Raw genomic sequence first — 15,524 nt, 5'->3', positions numbered from 1 at the left:
TTGCAACATACATAAATAGAATAGAGCAAATGAACATTCCTTGGTTTTTAATTAATCAAACTTAATCTCGGCAGGTTAGGTTAGGTTAGGATAGGACAGTTAGGTTTTCCGGGGAGGAAAACCTAACTGCTGACAAAAATATCTTATTTAAAAAAAGATATGATGTATTTCGTTAGAATTGTAATCGTTTCGTTCCTTATTAAGGTTCATGTAGATTAGGAACCCCAAAATGAACCTCTTGTAGAATAGGAACCCAAAACAGCACTGGGGTTCCTATTCTACAAGAGATCCGAAAATTAGGATAAAACATCAGAGGATTCAGAGATTTAGATTCAGAACAATACAAATTTTGTTTTTGGATTGAATATTATTAAATTTTTAATTTTTTTTTAAGATTGTTACATTTTAAAAAATGTAATTATTATAAAAACAATAGTTTTAGTCGTTCGATGAAAATAGTTCATTCCATTCATTTTCATTTGAAATAAAAAGTGGATTGATTTTTTTTTTTTGTTTAAAGTTTAAATTGTGATGATTAGGACTTAAAAATCGAATAAGATTATCAATCAGTTGAGAATTCGGTCTTTTTAAGTATTGATCAATAGGTTTCATTATCCATGAATTTTTGTTGTTGTTTTTTATCAATTTTATGCAAATCGATTGATGATGATGATGAAAGTTGTCAAAAATGATAAAAATGTTAATGATGATAATGATGAAAAAATAAATGATTTGGAATGAATATCAGCCACGTTTTTTGAATCGAATTCGATCATCATGCAGAAGACAATTATAATGAAGCCGTATCAAATTTTTCATATTACGTGCTTCAGCTTCATTTTCCGACATACGATGACGATTTTCTATCAAAGCTAATTGAAGCAAAAAGAAAAATAAATAGATTTTCAATTAGATAATCAAACAAATTATGTTTGTTACTTACAACGACTTAAACGATTGGTAACCAAATTTTTCAATACCAAACATTCTAATGGTGTTTCATTTTTTGCCATTACTGTTGGCAAAAATTTATTCATATTTGAATATGATGATATCAATAGAAATATCAAACAAAATAATTCAATCAATAACATTTTTGATTGAATTGTTTTGGTTGTTAAATTAATTGTAGTAGATTTTTTTCGACTTGTTGAATAGTTCATTATTGATGATGATCGAATATCAGATATTTGCTGTTGGCTGTTATAATGACAATCAACAAAACAAAACAAAAAATTAAGGGTGTTGTTTAGTTGGTGGTTTACCAATGATGATGACTGATCTTTATGTCCTTTTTATGATCATTTGTAAATTTGAAATGGCCAGAATCATCTTTTATATGATGCTTTTTATATGTGATTTTTTTTTTTTTTGGTTGTTCGCAACAAAATGACAAAATGTTTATGTCGATTCCTATGTTTCGTTTTTTTTTGAGTAGTTTATTTGTGTGGACACCAAACTAGCATCCGCACCGAACACTATCTTTTTCTTCTTTTTTGTTTGTTTGTTGTTGTTGATCTGATTCATCCTTGGACAGATTTAAGGCGTACAAAAAAAAAGATCTTAGAATTTTTTTTGAGATTGAATGTGAACGCCTCCGCGTACCGAATCTATCTCTACATAGAGATGAGTAGAAAAAAAAGTAATATAAAACGAAACAAGAAACAAACAAACAAAAAAAAATTGGATGAAATCGTATGATATCAGAGATAAATATTTTATTACATTATATACTTACTTGATTTATATTTTATTTCGTTCCAACGGATTTGCTATGATCAACATCCGATGGACATTGCTGCTCATTTTTACTACTTTTTTTACGCAAAAAATTTGGGTTGACTTTTTTTTTTGTTTCAAAATTAATTTCAGATGCGATCAACAATTTATGAAACACCATATTGATGAAATTGAGCAACAAATTACTATTTATGTTGTGTGTGTGTGTGTTTTTCGGTACAATAAAGTAAAATAATTTTCCGGTTGTCATATTATGAAAGTTTATTATTAAACGAGGATATTTTCTTTTTTTGGATACAATTTTATAAATCCTAAAACCGATTATCATCATTTTTGATGGTCATTATCGACAAAAGACAATAAATGTTAAATTATTGAACGAAAAAAAAAATTCATTCGATATGAAACTATCGCGATATATCGATAGTATTCTTACTCAAGAATAGTTTCGTAGGATTCGAAGAATTAAAACAAAAACAAAAAACTTTATCAATTATAAAATTTGATGGATTTTTTATTTTGTTTTTCGAAAAAAACTTTTTTAATGATAATAATAATTATTATTTGAACATTTATTTGAACTCTAATCAAATTCTAAATGAAAACTTTTTTCCTTTTTTAAAAAAAAATTATTACAGATTTGATTAATTATATATTCTAATTCTATTAATGGTTAATTATTATTTATATACGACGATTATTATTGTAATTATCATGATGATGACTATTTAATGGAATATTTTTGCCCGTATTATTATTATTATTAAATTTTTGACGATCACGAAGACGACGACGACGACGACCAAATGATGAACAAACCATTGAACGAAAATTTGATGACATAAAACCATATACAAATGGATTCAATGCTGAATGTATAAATGATAATAAATTACACATAACACGTGTATTATAAATCCATGATGAATATGTACTTAGTCCTGATTTTACCAATACATTCATAATTAATCTTGGTCCCCAACATAATAGAAATAATATTATTATCAAAACCAACATTTTAATAACCTTGAATGTGGAAAAAAAACAAAACAAAAGAAAATAGAAAAGAAAATTATTAATATTAATGACCAATAAAACATACATGTCGTTCATTAGTTTTTTTTTGTTGATAATGGGGAAATTTGTTTTTGCCAAAACATTTGGGTTCTAACTAATAATAATCTGTTAAAGGTTCGAACATTATGATGATGATGATGATAATGGGTACATTTAATTGATTCCATTTCCACAGAATTTGGAAATGAATTTCATTTTAACTATAATCATCATCATCACCATCATCACCATCATCAAACAATAATTAATTTCAAAAACCATAATAACAAATAAAATATATAGAAAATTAATTAGTCAAACAATCAAAACAAAAAACAAAAATCAAAAGAATCAAGCAACATTAAAATAGATAATTTTAATGAATTATTTATGGATAATGGTGAATTTTTTTTCTTCTTTGTCTTTGGCTTGAAGCGAATGATAGAATTTTGTTTTGTTTTGTTTTGTTTTTGACAAAAAAAATCAAAATTCCTTTAAATCGAATTATGAAAAAAAAAATTTTCACAATTTTGAAAATAACAGTATTGCCATCTTGTGGTAACAAACAATACTTACTTGAATTCGACTTTTTGTTATTTCCATTACATTTGATGATAATGTTCTTGAACATGATTTATGACATAATGTTGTTGATGATGATGATTTACGATGATTTGTTGTTGTTGTTGTTGTTATTGGATGAATAATATCATTATTTTTATTCGACCGCATATTTGTTATTTCGATCTGTTCATCATAATCATCATGATCAACATTATCAATAGATTGTTTTCGTTGATTGTTATTATCATTTTTCAATAAACCAGATATTGAAAGAAGTTGTTGTTGTTGATATTGATGATTTTGGACGTGTTTTGTGTCTTTATTATTGTTGCTTAGATTACTATTAATCGATTTTTCTGGAATTTTTCCTATACAATCATCATCATCATCAATAAAACTTGTCATCGAATACTTTTCATTATTATTATCATTTCGGTCTTGTTGTTGTTGTTGTTTGATAACTTTACAAAATTCATCATTATTTATAAACATTATTGAATTTTGATTACTTTGATTTTCATCTAAATTTTCCATTTTCTGATTTTTCTCATAACTTTTAGCATTATTATTGATTCGATTTGACTGTTGTTGTTGTTGTTGTTGTGACAAAATTTTCGTTAAATTTATCGATTCATTTGTAATTTCATTTATACTTGGATGACGAGATTGTTGTTGTTGTTGTTGATAATTTGAAATAATTTGTGTAAAATCTGTTGAAAAACTTTTTTCATTATCATCAAATTGATGTGAATAATTACGTTTATGATTTATTTTAGGTTGTTGTTGTTGTTGTTGATGATGATGACAGAATAATGTTGAATCACTTTTTCTTGATACAAATGCTTGACGGGCTTTATTCTCAGCTTGTGTCATCATATTTACTGAACGTGTACTTGACCATAATTGTCGTATAACAACATAATAACAAACAACCATAAACAATGCAGGCAATACAAACATAACTAATAATTGATAAATAGCCACAATAAATGTTAAATCATTTTCAACATCAAAACAATAATATAATGTTAATGATGTGGTCATATTATAATATGTTATTTGACTGGTATGCTGTTTTTTTTAAAAAAAGTAAAGAAAAAACAAAGAAAAAACAAAGAGATAAAATAAGTAAAAAAAAAGATTGGATTTTTCATCAAAAAAAACAAAAACATATCCGTATTCGATTTTATAATCACTTTTGGCTATAATTACCCTGGTAAGTAAAACTGGTGTCGATAGAACAAAAGCAAAACTCCATATTATGATTAAACCTTTACGAGTTGAACTCATTGTACACCATGAACGAGCCCGCATTGGATAAACGATAACTAAAAATCTGTAAAATGAAAAAAAAAACAAAAAGAAAAAAAGAAAGAATGTTAGTTATTCCGGAAAAAAAAAGAATTATTATCGTCAATTTGGTTTCGAAAATAATGTTAACAACGAACGCATAAAAGAACAAACAGATTTTTTTTTGTTCTTGTTTCATTTGTTCAAGCAAACGAAATGTTATTGCAATGGAACAAAAAAAAACTTGGTTTGGTACAATTCGTGAATCGACTATTGAATATATGCTAATTTGTATGTCTCAAATTTGAATTTTATTTTATTTTTTAAACAACAAAAAAAATTGATGTGTTTTTTTTTGCAGATTACATCATCATTAAGAATTTTGCATGCATTTAATTTTTTGTCATCATTTAAAAAACAAACAAAACAAATAATTGTTACCTTTCAATACTGACAGCAAGTAAATTCATTACAGTTGACATTGCTGAAATTGCTTCAACATATGCAATCATTTTACAAATAGAACTTAATCCAGTCCATGTTATCATAAAATATTCTAATGTTTCTAATGGTACAAATACTAATAATAAAAGTAGATCAGCGATAGCCAAACTGACTAAAAATACAGCTGTTGGTGAACGAAATTTTCCATGCATTGACCATGTTGCAATAACAACACTATTACCAATAACACCGATTAAAAATGTTATTGTATGAGTGATGATAATTGGCATAAAAGCTATATGAAAATTTAAGCAAAAAGTAAATTATTAATCATAATATTTGCACGCAAAGACACACATTGATATTCCAGGAGAAAAATCATCAATTTTCAATGAAATAAATAAAAACTTACAGGGGTTCATAGATGGATGTAACATATCATGTGGATAATCAATATAAAATTGATCTGATCTTGCTTGATTAATACCGAATGATGATTGTGATGATAATAATGTTGATTGATTATCATCATTCAATGATTCATCAAGAATTTGATGATGTTGATTAATATTATTATTATTTGTGGCATTTATAATCAAACGATCCAATTGTTTGATTATTGATCCAATATCGGACATGATTTTTGAATCACATGGTACATATGGATTCGTGTTTATATTGTTAATTATATCATTATTATTATTATCATTATCATTATAACTACTAATATTGTTAAAATGGATATCATCATCATCAAAATTAAGGCCGAAAATATTTTTATCATTAACAGCTTGATCGGTCGTATTGAAAATATGTTGCTGTGGCTGTTGTTTATCCAAACCAAATATTGAACAATTATTCAATATTGATTTATGTTGTTGATATGCTTTCCAAAGTAAATTCTGTTCAACTATTGATGACATTTTTCATAATAACAATAATAATAATCAAATATTCAATTCACATTCGGAAATTGTTTCCAAAAAAAAATGAAAAATATACAGTAAAATACGGAAGAATTTGATTGAATCCAGTTATAATAACGTATGTATATTTTTATTAATAATGCACTAAAGAAAAAAGAAAAAAAGATTTTCCCATTGGATAAACACATTATTATTATTATTATTAAAGTGGTTTTTCCGAATCAATAATATTGATGTTAATGTTTCTCTCTTTTTTTTTTTTAATTATAGGGTTTTCATGTTGATCGAATGATTTCAAAAAAAAATGTTAAGAATTTCGACTATTTTTACACAAAAAAAAAGACTTAATAATAACAACAACGAAAATAGGAATGTTTTTCAAACAAAAAAAAAAAAAAAAAAAAAAAAATCATATGACGATTAAAAACAAAATTGACCTTTTAAACAAATGTCCAGACGGATGTAACAAAAATAGAAAACATTTGTTCTGTTTAAACAAAAAAAAAAAAAAAAAAAAAAAAAAAGTTTATTTATTTTTCGTTTGATTTTCAGCACTGAAAAGTTTTAATGAATTTTCAAGTTTTTCACTTGTTTTTAAAAATAGGAACTAAAATGATAAGGATAAGGAAATATATTGAAAGTTTTTGTTTTGTGCACTGTCATCACATCATCATCATCTTTATTATCATCGAATAATAATAATAATAATAATTGATGTATGGCAATGGCTTTCAAGCATTTTTGTTTTTCCTGTTATTCAATCTTGATGAAATTCATTGATTCTTAGGCAAGAATTTTCGGACTATTTTTTCGAGTGTGTGAGAGAGAGAGAGAGAGAGAGAGAGAGAGAGAGAGAGAGAGAGAGAGAGAGAGAGAGAGAGAGAGAGAGAGAGAGAGAGAGAGAGAGAGAGAGAGAGAGAGAGAGAGAGAGAGAGAGAGAGAGAGAGAGAGAGAGAGAGAGAGAGAGAGAGAGAGAGAGAGAGAGAGAGAGAGAGAGAGAGAGAGAGAGAGAGAGAGAGAGAGAGAGAGAGAGAGAGAGAGAGAGAGAGAGAGAGAGAGAGAGAGAGAGAGAGAGAGAGAGAGAGAGAGAGAGAGAGAGAGAGAGAGAGAGAGAGAGAGAGAGAGAGAGAGAGAGAGAGAGAGAGAGAGAGAGAGAGAGAGAGAGAGAGAGAGAGAGAGAGAGAGAGAGAGAGAGAGAGAGAGAGAGAGAGAGAGAGAGAGAGAGAGAGAGAGAGAGAGAGAGAGAGAGAGAGAGATTCCTTTTTGAAATAAATAAACAAAATTCTGTTTTACATTAGATTTTTGTTTTGTTTTTTATTTCTGATGCATTTGTTGTTTACGCATTCAATTTTCGTGAAACAAAAAAGTGAAACAAAAATCCAATTCGATGCATACATAATTTCATTGTTAACTTTTTACTTTCTTAATAATAGTATCTATTGTATACATTGTTGTTATCATTTCATTCATTTGCATATAAGTATTTAGTAAATGGAATTATTATTATTATTATTTTTTCTTCTCCGGACAATGCCAGAAATATATTGATAATGGTGATGTAACTTCTTCTTTTTTTTTGCTGATTCTACCAGGAAAAAAATTCATTGATTATTTATGATGCATTTTTGCATTGAAAATTCGTTTGTTCGATTGAAACATTAAGATGATAGACAAAACAAAAAACAATAGAAACACAATGGCAAAACAGGAAAACAAAAAACGTTTTATAGAAAAATTTCAGGAAATTTCAATATCAATGAGAGAAGAAAAAAAGAGTCATATCATCAATTTATTTTGTTGTAAATTATCATTTGAAATTAATCAAATTCAAATATTGGTTGATTGGTTGGTTGGTTAGATGAATAAAATTCTCTGGTAATTTATTCCTGTGTTAAGAGTGGAATGATTGATGAAAATTTTAGTGTGAAATTTGTCAAATGATGAATACAGTAGTCAGCAACAAGCAATTTTATTCCAAAACAAAAAAAAAAAGGTTGGAAAAAAACTACTACTACTACTGCTGCAAAATACACTAAAAAGAAGTACTAAATTATTCAATTTGAAATACAAAAACGAAACAAAACGAAAGATTCTTTTATCTAAGATTTTGATTTTCTCATTCTCCATAAGTATAGTTTATTTTCTTAGATTAGTTTTAGGGTTATTTCTTGGCTACTGATTGATGTTGCCAAAAAAGAAAACATCCATATATAATAATGTGTGATGAGATGAATCTTTTGTTTGATTTTGATTTTGATTTTTTTTTTTGTAACAGAGAAAACATTGTTTCATCATACAAAGATTATTTAATAATAGAAACTGACTACTATAGTAAAAAAGAAAATAAAGTAAAATTAAAGAAAAAAAATAAGCCTGAAAAGAAAAGGGATTTTCAAGGATCTACACTTACACACACACACACACACACACACCCCATGTTTACGACCTTTTGTTTCCAACGAACTTTGTTTATTGGCTGGTCTGCATGTATGGCAGAACAAACATTTCTTCTAGGCCACTGCAGCAATTGTCTTAGTTTCCAACATCGAACAAAGGATTGTCCCAATAAGAGTAGTAAGAAATGTAAAAACTGTGGAATTTCATTCTCGACCACACGCATAAACAATCAACAATCTGAATTCATAACACACATCAAAAACTGTTCTCATTTCAACTGCTGCCACTGTGCCGAAAAAAATCTCCCCGCTGAACACCCAGCACTCACCGACCTTTGCCCTCTATACTGCAACAAAATTAAACAAACATGGGATAGAACATGTTATGATAGCTCTACAAAAGTTAAATTCTTTAACAAACTTTCCATTCCCAACGTAACAAACAATAACCCCTCCACCCAATCCCCCTCTCCCTCCACACCCTAATCACTGTTCACGGACCCCTGTCTCTCAACACAACGACACCCATCTTCATCTGTGGAGACTCTAACAGCAGCCACACTCTGTGGAACAGTAGCGCCGACACCCCCAAAGGCTCCAAATCCTTGAACTAATATATCAATTCGATCTTACAGTCCTCACTACACCTAACCCCACCCACCTATCAACACAATTACGGACGTAGCAGCTACATGGACATTACACTACTCTCCCCTAATGCCACCGGTTTCGCGCAAAATTTTCAACAACTTAGAAACATAATAAAACATAGAAAGTTGTATCATCAATCTCACTAATATCATCACCAACACCGCTTACAAAACAATCCCGATCAAAAACACTACCCTTACACACACGAGAAAAATTAGAAAGCAATTAAAGAAAACAATTATAAACAAACTCATCAATACAACACTTTACAGAATTTTGCAAAGAAATACAAACATATACGAACACGAACACACAACTTCTAAAATACAACACACAAAACAACATATCAGATTCAACATAAAACACTAACACACATTTATAAATAATTTTTCTACTATTTGTAATTTCTTCTATTTTTTCTTTATAATATTAAATAAAATTTTGGAGTTACGCTCCTTTTAAAAAAAAAAAAAAAAAAAAAAACACACACACTTACACACACACACACACACACTCGCCATTTGGCCTCGATAGAGTCAAGACGTGTGTTATTTTTACTCTCATTCGAAAACTTGCCACTTTGCTCTCACTTCTGTACAATCAGTGAAAATGGCAGACAATTGTCTAAATGACATAAAGTCAGCTATTACAAATATGCATAAAGCCCTTAATTCTCATCAACGTGTCCATCCTGAAGTCACAGGTCCTGCAAAAGAATTAGCTGTCCAATCCCAAAAACTACTTGATTTATATCTGTCTATGACAGATCAACTTAAATCTCAAATCGACAATTACCGTCTTTTAATCAATGACACTCAAACCGACAACAATGAAAAACTCCAAAAAATCTTGGATAAACTTGAATCAACTCCTGCTAACGAAAAACCCACACCGTACAATGTTGTTGCTCAAAACCCACCAAAAATAAACTACAAGACTGTTCTTGTCAAACCAAAAAATAACCTGCTCAACCCACCACAAACAAAGGAAGCTATATGCAATTCTATCCCAGCATGCGACATTAAATGCAACCAAATTTCAATTAACAAAACCAATGTTGCTTTTAAGTTCTCCAACGAAAACAGTAAAAACAAATTCCTCAAAAGTGTAAGTGAAAATCCTGATCTTAACACAGCCATGGAAGCCTATGAACCAACACCTAAATGCCCAACAATTAAGCTTAAAAATATTGATTATTCCACCAACGAATCCGATATAATAAACCAGCTCATCATGCAAAATGACATGCAAGATCTCAAAAACCACATCAAACTTCTTTTCACAATCAAAAAACGGCATTACTTCGACGCCATTTTGTGCGTCTCTCCCCATGTTTACGACCTTTTGTTTCAACGAACTTTGTTTATTGGCTGGTCTGCATGTATTGCAGAACAAACATTTCTTCTAGGCCACTGCAGCAATTGTCTTAGTTTCCAACATCGAACAAAGGATTGTCCCAATAAGAGTAGTAAGAAATGTAAAAACTGTGGAATTTCATTCTCGACCACACGCATAAACAATCAACAATCTGAATTCATAACACACATCAAAAACTGTTCTCATTTCAACTGCTGCCACTGTGCCGAAAAAAATCTCCCCGCTGAACACCCAGCACTCACCGACCTTTGCCCTCTATACTGCAACAAAATTAAACAAACATGGGATAGAACATGTTATGATAGCTCTACAAAAGTTAAATTCTTTAACAAACTTTCCATTCCCAACGTAACAAACAATAACCCCTCCACCCAACCCCCCTCTCCCTCCACACCCTAATCACTGTTCACGGACCCCTGTCTCTCAACACAACGACACCCATCTTCATCTGTGGAGACTCTAACAGCAGCCACACTCTGTGGAACAGTAGCGCCGACACCCCCAAAAGCTCCAAATCCTTGAACTAATATATCAATTCGATCTTACAGTCCTCACTACACCTAACCCCACCCACCTATCAACACAATTACGGACGTAGCAGCTACATGGACATTACACTACTCTCCCCTAATGCCACCGGTTTCGCGCAAAATTTTCAACAACTTAGAAACTTAATAAAACATAGAAAGTTGTATCATCAATCTCACTAATATCATCACCAACACCGCTTACAAAACAATCCCGATCAAAAACACTACCCTTACACACACGAGAAAAATTAGAAAGCAATTAAAGAAAACAATTATAAACAAACTCATCAATACAACACTTTACAGAATTTTGCAAAGAAATACAAACATATACGAACACGAACACACAACTTCTAAAATACAACACACAAAACAACATATCAGATTCAACATAAAACACTAACACACATTTATAAATAATTTTTCTACTATTTGTAATTTCTTCTATTTTTCTTTATAATATTAAATAAAATTTTGGAGTTACGCTCCTTTAAAAAAAAAAAAAAAAAAAAAAAAAAAAAAAAAAAAAAAAAAAAAAAAAAAAAATGTAAAAAAAACACACACACACACACACAACATATTTGAATCTTTAAAATTTTTCTTTTTATGTGATGTGATATGGGTACCGAAAGCTTTTGTTTTGGAATTTTTTTTGTTTTTGTTTTTTTCTGGATTTTTCTTTCTTTTTCTATTTGACGACAATGATGATAAGATGATGATGACAATGATAAGATGATGATGATGACAAAATACCGTTGGTGAACTTCTTAACAATATTTTTTTTTTTTACTGAAAGGAAGCAAAGTTGATGTATTCAATCTTCATTTTATTTTGAAAAATGTCGACAATGTATGTGTGCGACATTCATAGATTGAATCGAACAAACATATATTATTAGTGGAAAAACAAACCCGAATTTTTTGTTTCCGAATGACATTTGTTCTCTATGTTCAAATAGTCTTTTCACTATAGTGTGCATGTTACTAGTTTCCTGTATGTCAATAAAAGATTAAAATCATTAGTCATTCGAATAGAATCGAGAAAAAAAAATTTAATTAAATCTTTTCAACAACAACAGAAAAAAATCTGATTATTAAAATCGATACGTCACATTTTTTGGACAATGAAAAAGTTAAGAAAAATTTTTTGATTTTTTTCAGTTGTTTAATCCTGTAAAATCATCTGGTTTTTTTTTGAAAAGACGAAGTACAGAAGAAGAAGAAACTGTAAATCAATTTTCTTATCAATATCAATTATATCAGGATGTTTTATTGATTTTTTTCGCTTTGGCCTTGTCTGACTGACCAAATATATGTTTAGGATTTCAATCTAACGATATATTGATTAAATTCAAACGATTTGATGATGTCAAACTAGCTGCTGACATGCTGTGTTGAACTACAATTCATTTGATTATTTTTTTTTTCGAAATCAATGTTACTAAATTCTCATTTAGACCTTTACTATGAAATAATTTCCGTAAAACCCAAACCAAACAAGATTAATGATCAAATTTTGTGTAGTTTTTTTGTCGGAAATAAAATGATGAATATTTTTGTAAGCAAGCAATTAAATGAATGAGTTGATTTACTCGCCAGGCATTGATGAGAAAAAAAAGAAAGAAAATCATTTCAAACATTTTAATCGATCATAGAATTTAATCAAGTTTTCACGCATCATTTTGAATATATTGCTTCAATCCTTTTTCTGGTCCTGGTCCTGTTTTTTTTTTTGCTTTTGGCCATTGATTGAACGAATGATTTGCCAAACTGAATGACATATTCATTTGGTTAATTTGATTACCATTTTTTTTTCTTGTCTGGTTTGTTTGCTTGTCTGTGTTGAAATCCAATAATCAATTTGTGTTCTAACTAAATAAATTCTTCGAGTTCATTTGAAAAAAATAATCAATAAAATATGTTGAATTTTTTTTTGTAGGTAGAAAATTTTCCGGAAAATCTACTTTTTTTCTGAAAAACTTTATTTCCGGAAAGTTTTTTTTCCCTAATCTAATTGAAAGTAACAAGATTACAGATTCACCAAATTGAATATTTGTTTCCTGTCAGATTTGATTTTTGTTTTGTTGTTTCAAAAAATTTTCATTTTTTTGGAAATTCTTTTCCTTTTCCTTTGTTTCATATTTCAATTTCAATTTCAAAATTTGCTTGTTGAATTATACAATCCGGCAAAATCTTTTTTGAAGGCAAAATTTTTATTCATAGAATAAAGATGATTGAAAAATTCGCGGCAACTGATCACAAAATTTTGAAGAAATTAATTATTGAACGTGGATTTCTTTTGAATCGAACGAACGATCAATCGATTATTCAATCGATGATCAACATTTGCATTTTCATTTGAAAATAAAAATCAACATGCTGTATTTTCTAATAGTGTAATTTTGTTTTTCTCTTGCAATGTGGAATGAATTTCAGTTAATTCTATAGCGATTCGTTTACAAAATTCTACTTGAATCGACAATTTTCAACAACAACAACGAAAGAAAAAAAATTCAATTAAATTTCGTTTAATTTTCATTCAAACACAAACAAACACAAACACACTTTTATCCACTTTATACCCAAGTGAAAAATAAAACTGATAAATAAATCTATCAAAAACATTCAAAAAAAAAGGAAAATTTATTTGTTTGTTTTGGAACACTAAATAGAGAAAATAATAATAAAAACATTCAATTTACATTATCAGCTACTACCAGTTGGAACCCAAGATTTTCGGGAAAAATCTGACTTTTTCTGTTTTGTGTTGAAATTCTTCAAATCAAATCATTGACAGGCAAATCAATATCAACAATAAATACAGTGCAAAAAAAGAACGGCAATATCGAATATAAAATTATCAAGTAATAACGATGATAAAAATGAGAATCTTTATGGGGGAAAAAAAAATCTACAAATATATAACAATAGCCCAAAGCATTATAAACTATATAACTATATTAGATAGGTAATTTATTTTGATCAAAAAGAAGAATATTACATTTTTTTGGTTTGCCGCCATTCATATTTTGAATATTATTTGAACGGGAAATGAAAAGTTTTCTGATGAAATGATCAACAATAACAGCAACAACAACGAAGTGAAAAAATGAAAATTTTCATTGAAAAAAAAATTCAATTTTTTTTTTGATGATGAGTGTTACACACTTGACAATTTTCATAAAATGCAAATTTGGTAATGAAAATTTGAAAAAAAATATTTGTCATTTGAAATTAATTATCATTATTAAAATTAACAGACAGACAGAAAAAAGTCCTTACCGAAACCTGATGTATGATTATGGTGATTTTTTTTTTAAATTTATTTTTAATTTTTGTTTTTGTCACTGGCAATGATGCTTTTGTTCCAGAAACAAAAGCAAAAAAAAAAAACAGAAGTTTTATAAATGCAACAATGATGCAACCATCAATAGACAATCACAGATTTTGAAGAGCAAACATACAAAAAAAAGAACCAAAGTTTCAACAGAATGTTGAAATTTTTTTTTGTCAAGTTGAAAAAAGCAAAGAAGAAAATTCAATTTCCCACACACACAAAGGAAAAATTGTAACAGAAAATTAAATTCAAATTGGAAACAAATTGATGCCCAAACAAACACTGGTTTGATTCAGAATTTTTTTAGGAAAAAAGAGTGTAGCAAACACACACACAGAGAGATAGCAGAAAACCCGTAGGATTGAAATTCGTTTTATTTTTTATTATTTTTGGTTTGATTTGATTTTTTTTTACCATTATTCTACACACATTCGATGATGAGAATTCAGTGAATGAATGGGCATCTATTCCTATTTTTTATTGTTATTATATAATGGTTTTCGGGTATCGTTGGTGAACAATTTTTAGTTTTTTTTGTTGAAAGCAGTTGCGCATCATCATTATTATCATTATCATCATTTTGAAACCAACCGAACAAACAAACCGTCTCAGTTTTCTTTCCAAAGAATAAAAAAAAAATCCAAACCAAACTGAACATTTTATTTTATCATAAGGCGCGCGTTTCGCATTTCTAGTTTTGTTTGCACACACACACACACACACATTGCACAACAAACAAAACAAAACAAAACAAAAACGGAAAAGGAAAAGCAATGAAAATGTTCAATTCAAAAACACAATTTTGATGAAATGAAAATAACGACGACTATGAGGAAATTTGTATTGAAAATATTCTCGAAAAATACAAACATTTAACATGTTTACTGTGTGCAAGTTTGTCGATAATGTCAGATAATAATAAATAGGAAATATGAATATGAACGATATTCAGTCAATATAAAATGACCATCAATTCAATTGATGGCCATGTTTTGCTGTTTTGTTTTTTGCGCCAAAAAGATATTCCCATAATTCATGTCCATATCTCACTGAATTTGTAACTTGTAACTTGTGTGAAAAATGAATGAAATGAAAAATTTTTCAACCTGAACTTTTGAAAAAAAATTCCCAAACACAGACACAGTTCAACCATTGGAAAAGATAAATTTTTTTTTTGTTTCACACTATAAAAATCAATCAATCATTATAAATGT

At 28.7% G+C, this 15,524-nt stretch overlaps 2 protein-coding genes and 1 long non-coding RNA gene across 6 annotated transcripts; 2 read left to right on the top strand and 1 right to left on the bottom strand.

Moving 5' to 3' along the window:
* Positions 1-1,346: 1,346 nt before the first annotated feature.
* LOC113799853 (uncharacterized) lies at positions 1,347-14,766 on the bottom strand. Of its 4 annotated transcripts, none has more exons than XM_075821208.1 (7): positions 14,256-14,766; positions 5,507-6,164; positions 5,092-5,389; positions 4,573-4,696; positions 3,373-4,431; positions 1,739-2,766; positions 1,347-1,616 (listed from the first exon to the last, which is right to left on the bottom strand). In XM_075821208.1, the coding sequence occupies exons 2-6, from the start codon at positions 6,015-6,017 to the stop codon at positions 2,425-2,427; spliced, it is 2,334 nt and encodes a 777-aa protein (XP_075677323.1). In that variant the 5' UTR covers positions 6,018-6,164; positions 14,256-14,766; the 3' UTR covers positions 1,347-1,616; positions 1,739-2,424. The 4 variants fall into 4 exon arrangements, with proteins under 4 accessions (XP_075677323.1, XP_075677324.1, XP_075677326.1 ...); XM_075821209.1 differs by lacking the exon at positions 14,256-14,766 and having other exon boundaries at positions 1,739-2,051; positions 2,377-2,766; positions 5,507-6,408; XM_075821211.1 differs by lacking the exon at positions 14,256-14,766 and having other exon boundaries at positions 1,739-2,609; positions 2,676-2,766; positions 5,507-6,408.
* LOC142645287 (uncharacterized) lies at positions 4,307-6,407 on the top strand. The gene is made up of 3 exons (XR_012846431.1): positions 4,307-4,941; positions 5,012-6,138; positions 6,291-6,407. It is a non-coding gene; the product is annotated as an uncharacterized LOC142645287 (long non-coding RNA).
* LOC142645281 (uncharacterized) lies at positions 9,560-11,402 on the top strand. Its single transcript, XM_075821188.1, has one exon. It carries the CDS (start codon positions 9,677-9,679, stop codon positions 10,841-10,843), a length of 1,167 nt encoding a protein of 388 aa, XP_075677303.1. The 5' UTR covers positions 9,560-9,676; the 3' UTR covers positions 10,844-11,402.
* Positions 14,767-15,524: the final 758 nt, after the last annotated feature.

This window comes from Dermatophagoides pteronyssinus, unplaced genomic scaffold (genome assembly GCF_027571235.1).
Source record: "Dermatophagoides pteronyssinus isolate colony J.1.1.1.1 unplaced genomic scaffold, Derpt_VIB-CSIC_2022.12 sq0009, whole genome shotgun sequence".
NCBI classification, from domain to species: Eukaryota; Metazoa; Arthropoda; class Arachnida; order Sarcoptiformes; family Pyroglyphidae; genus Dermatophagoides; species Dermatophagoides pteronyssinus.
Note: the sequence above shows the minus strand (reverse complement) of the source record. Positions and strands in the feature narration are given on the sequence as shown.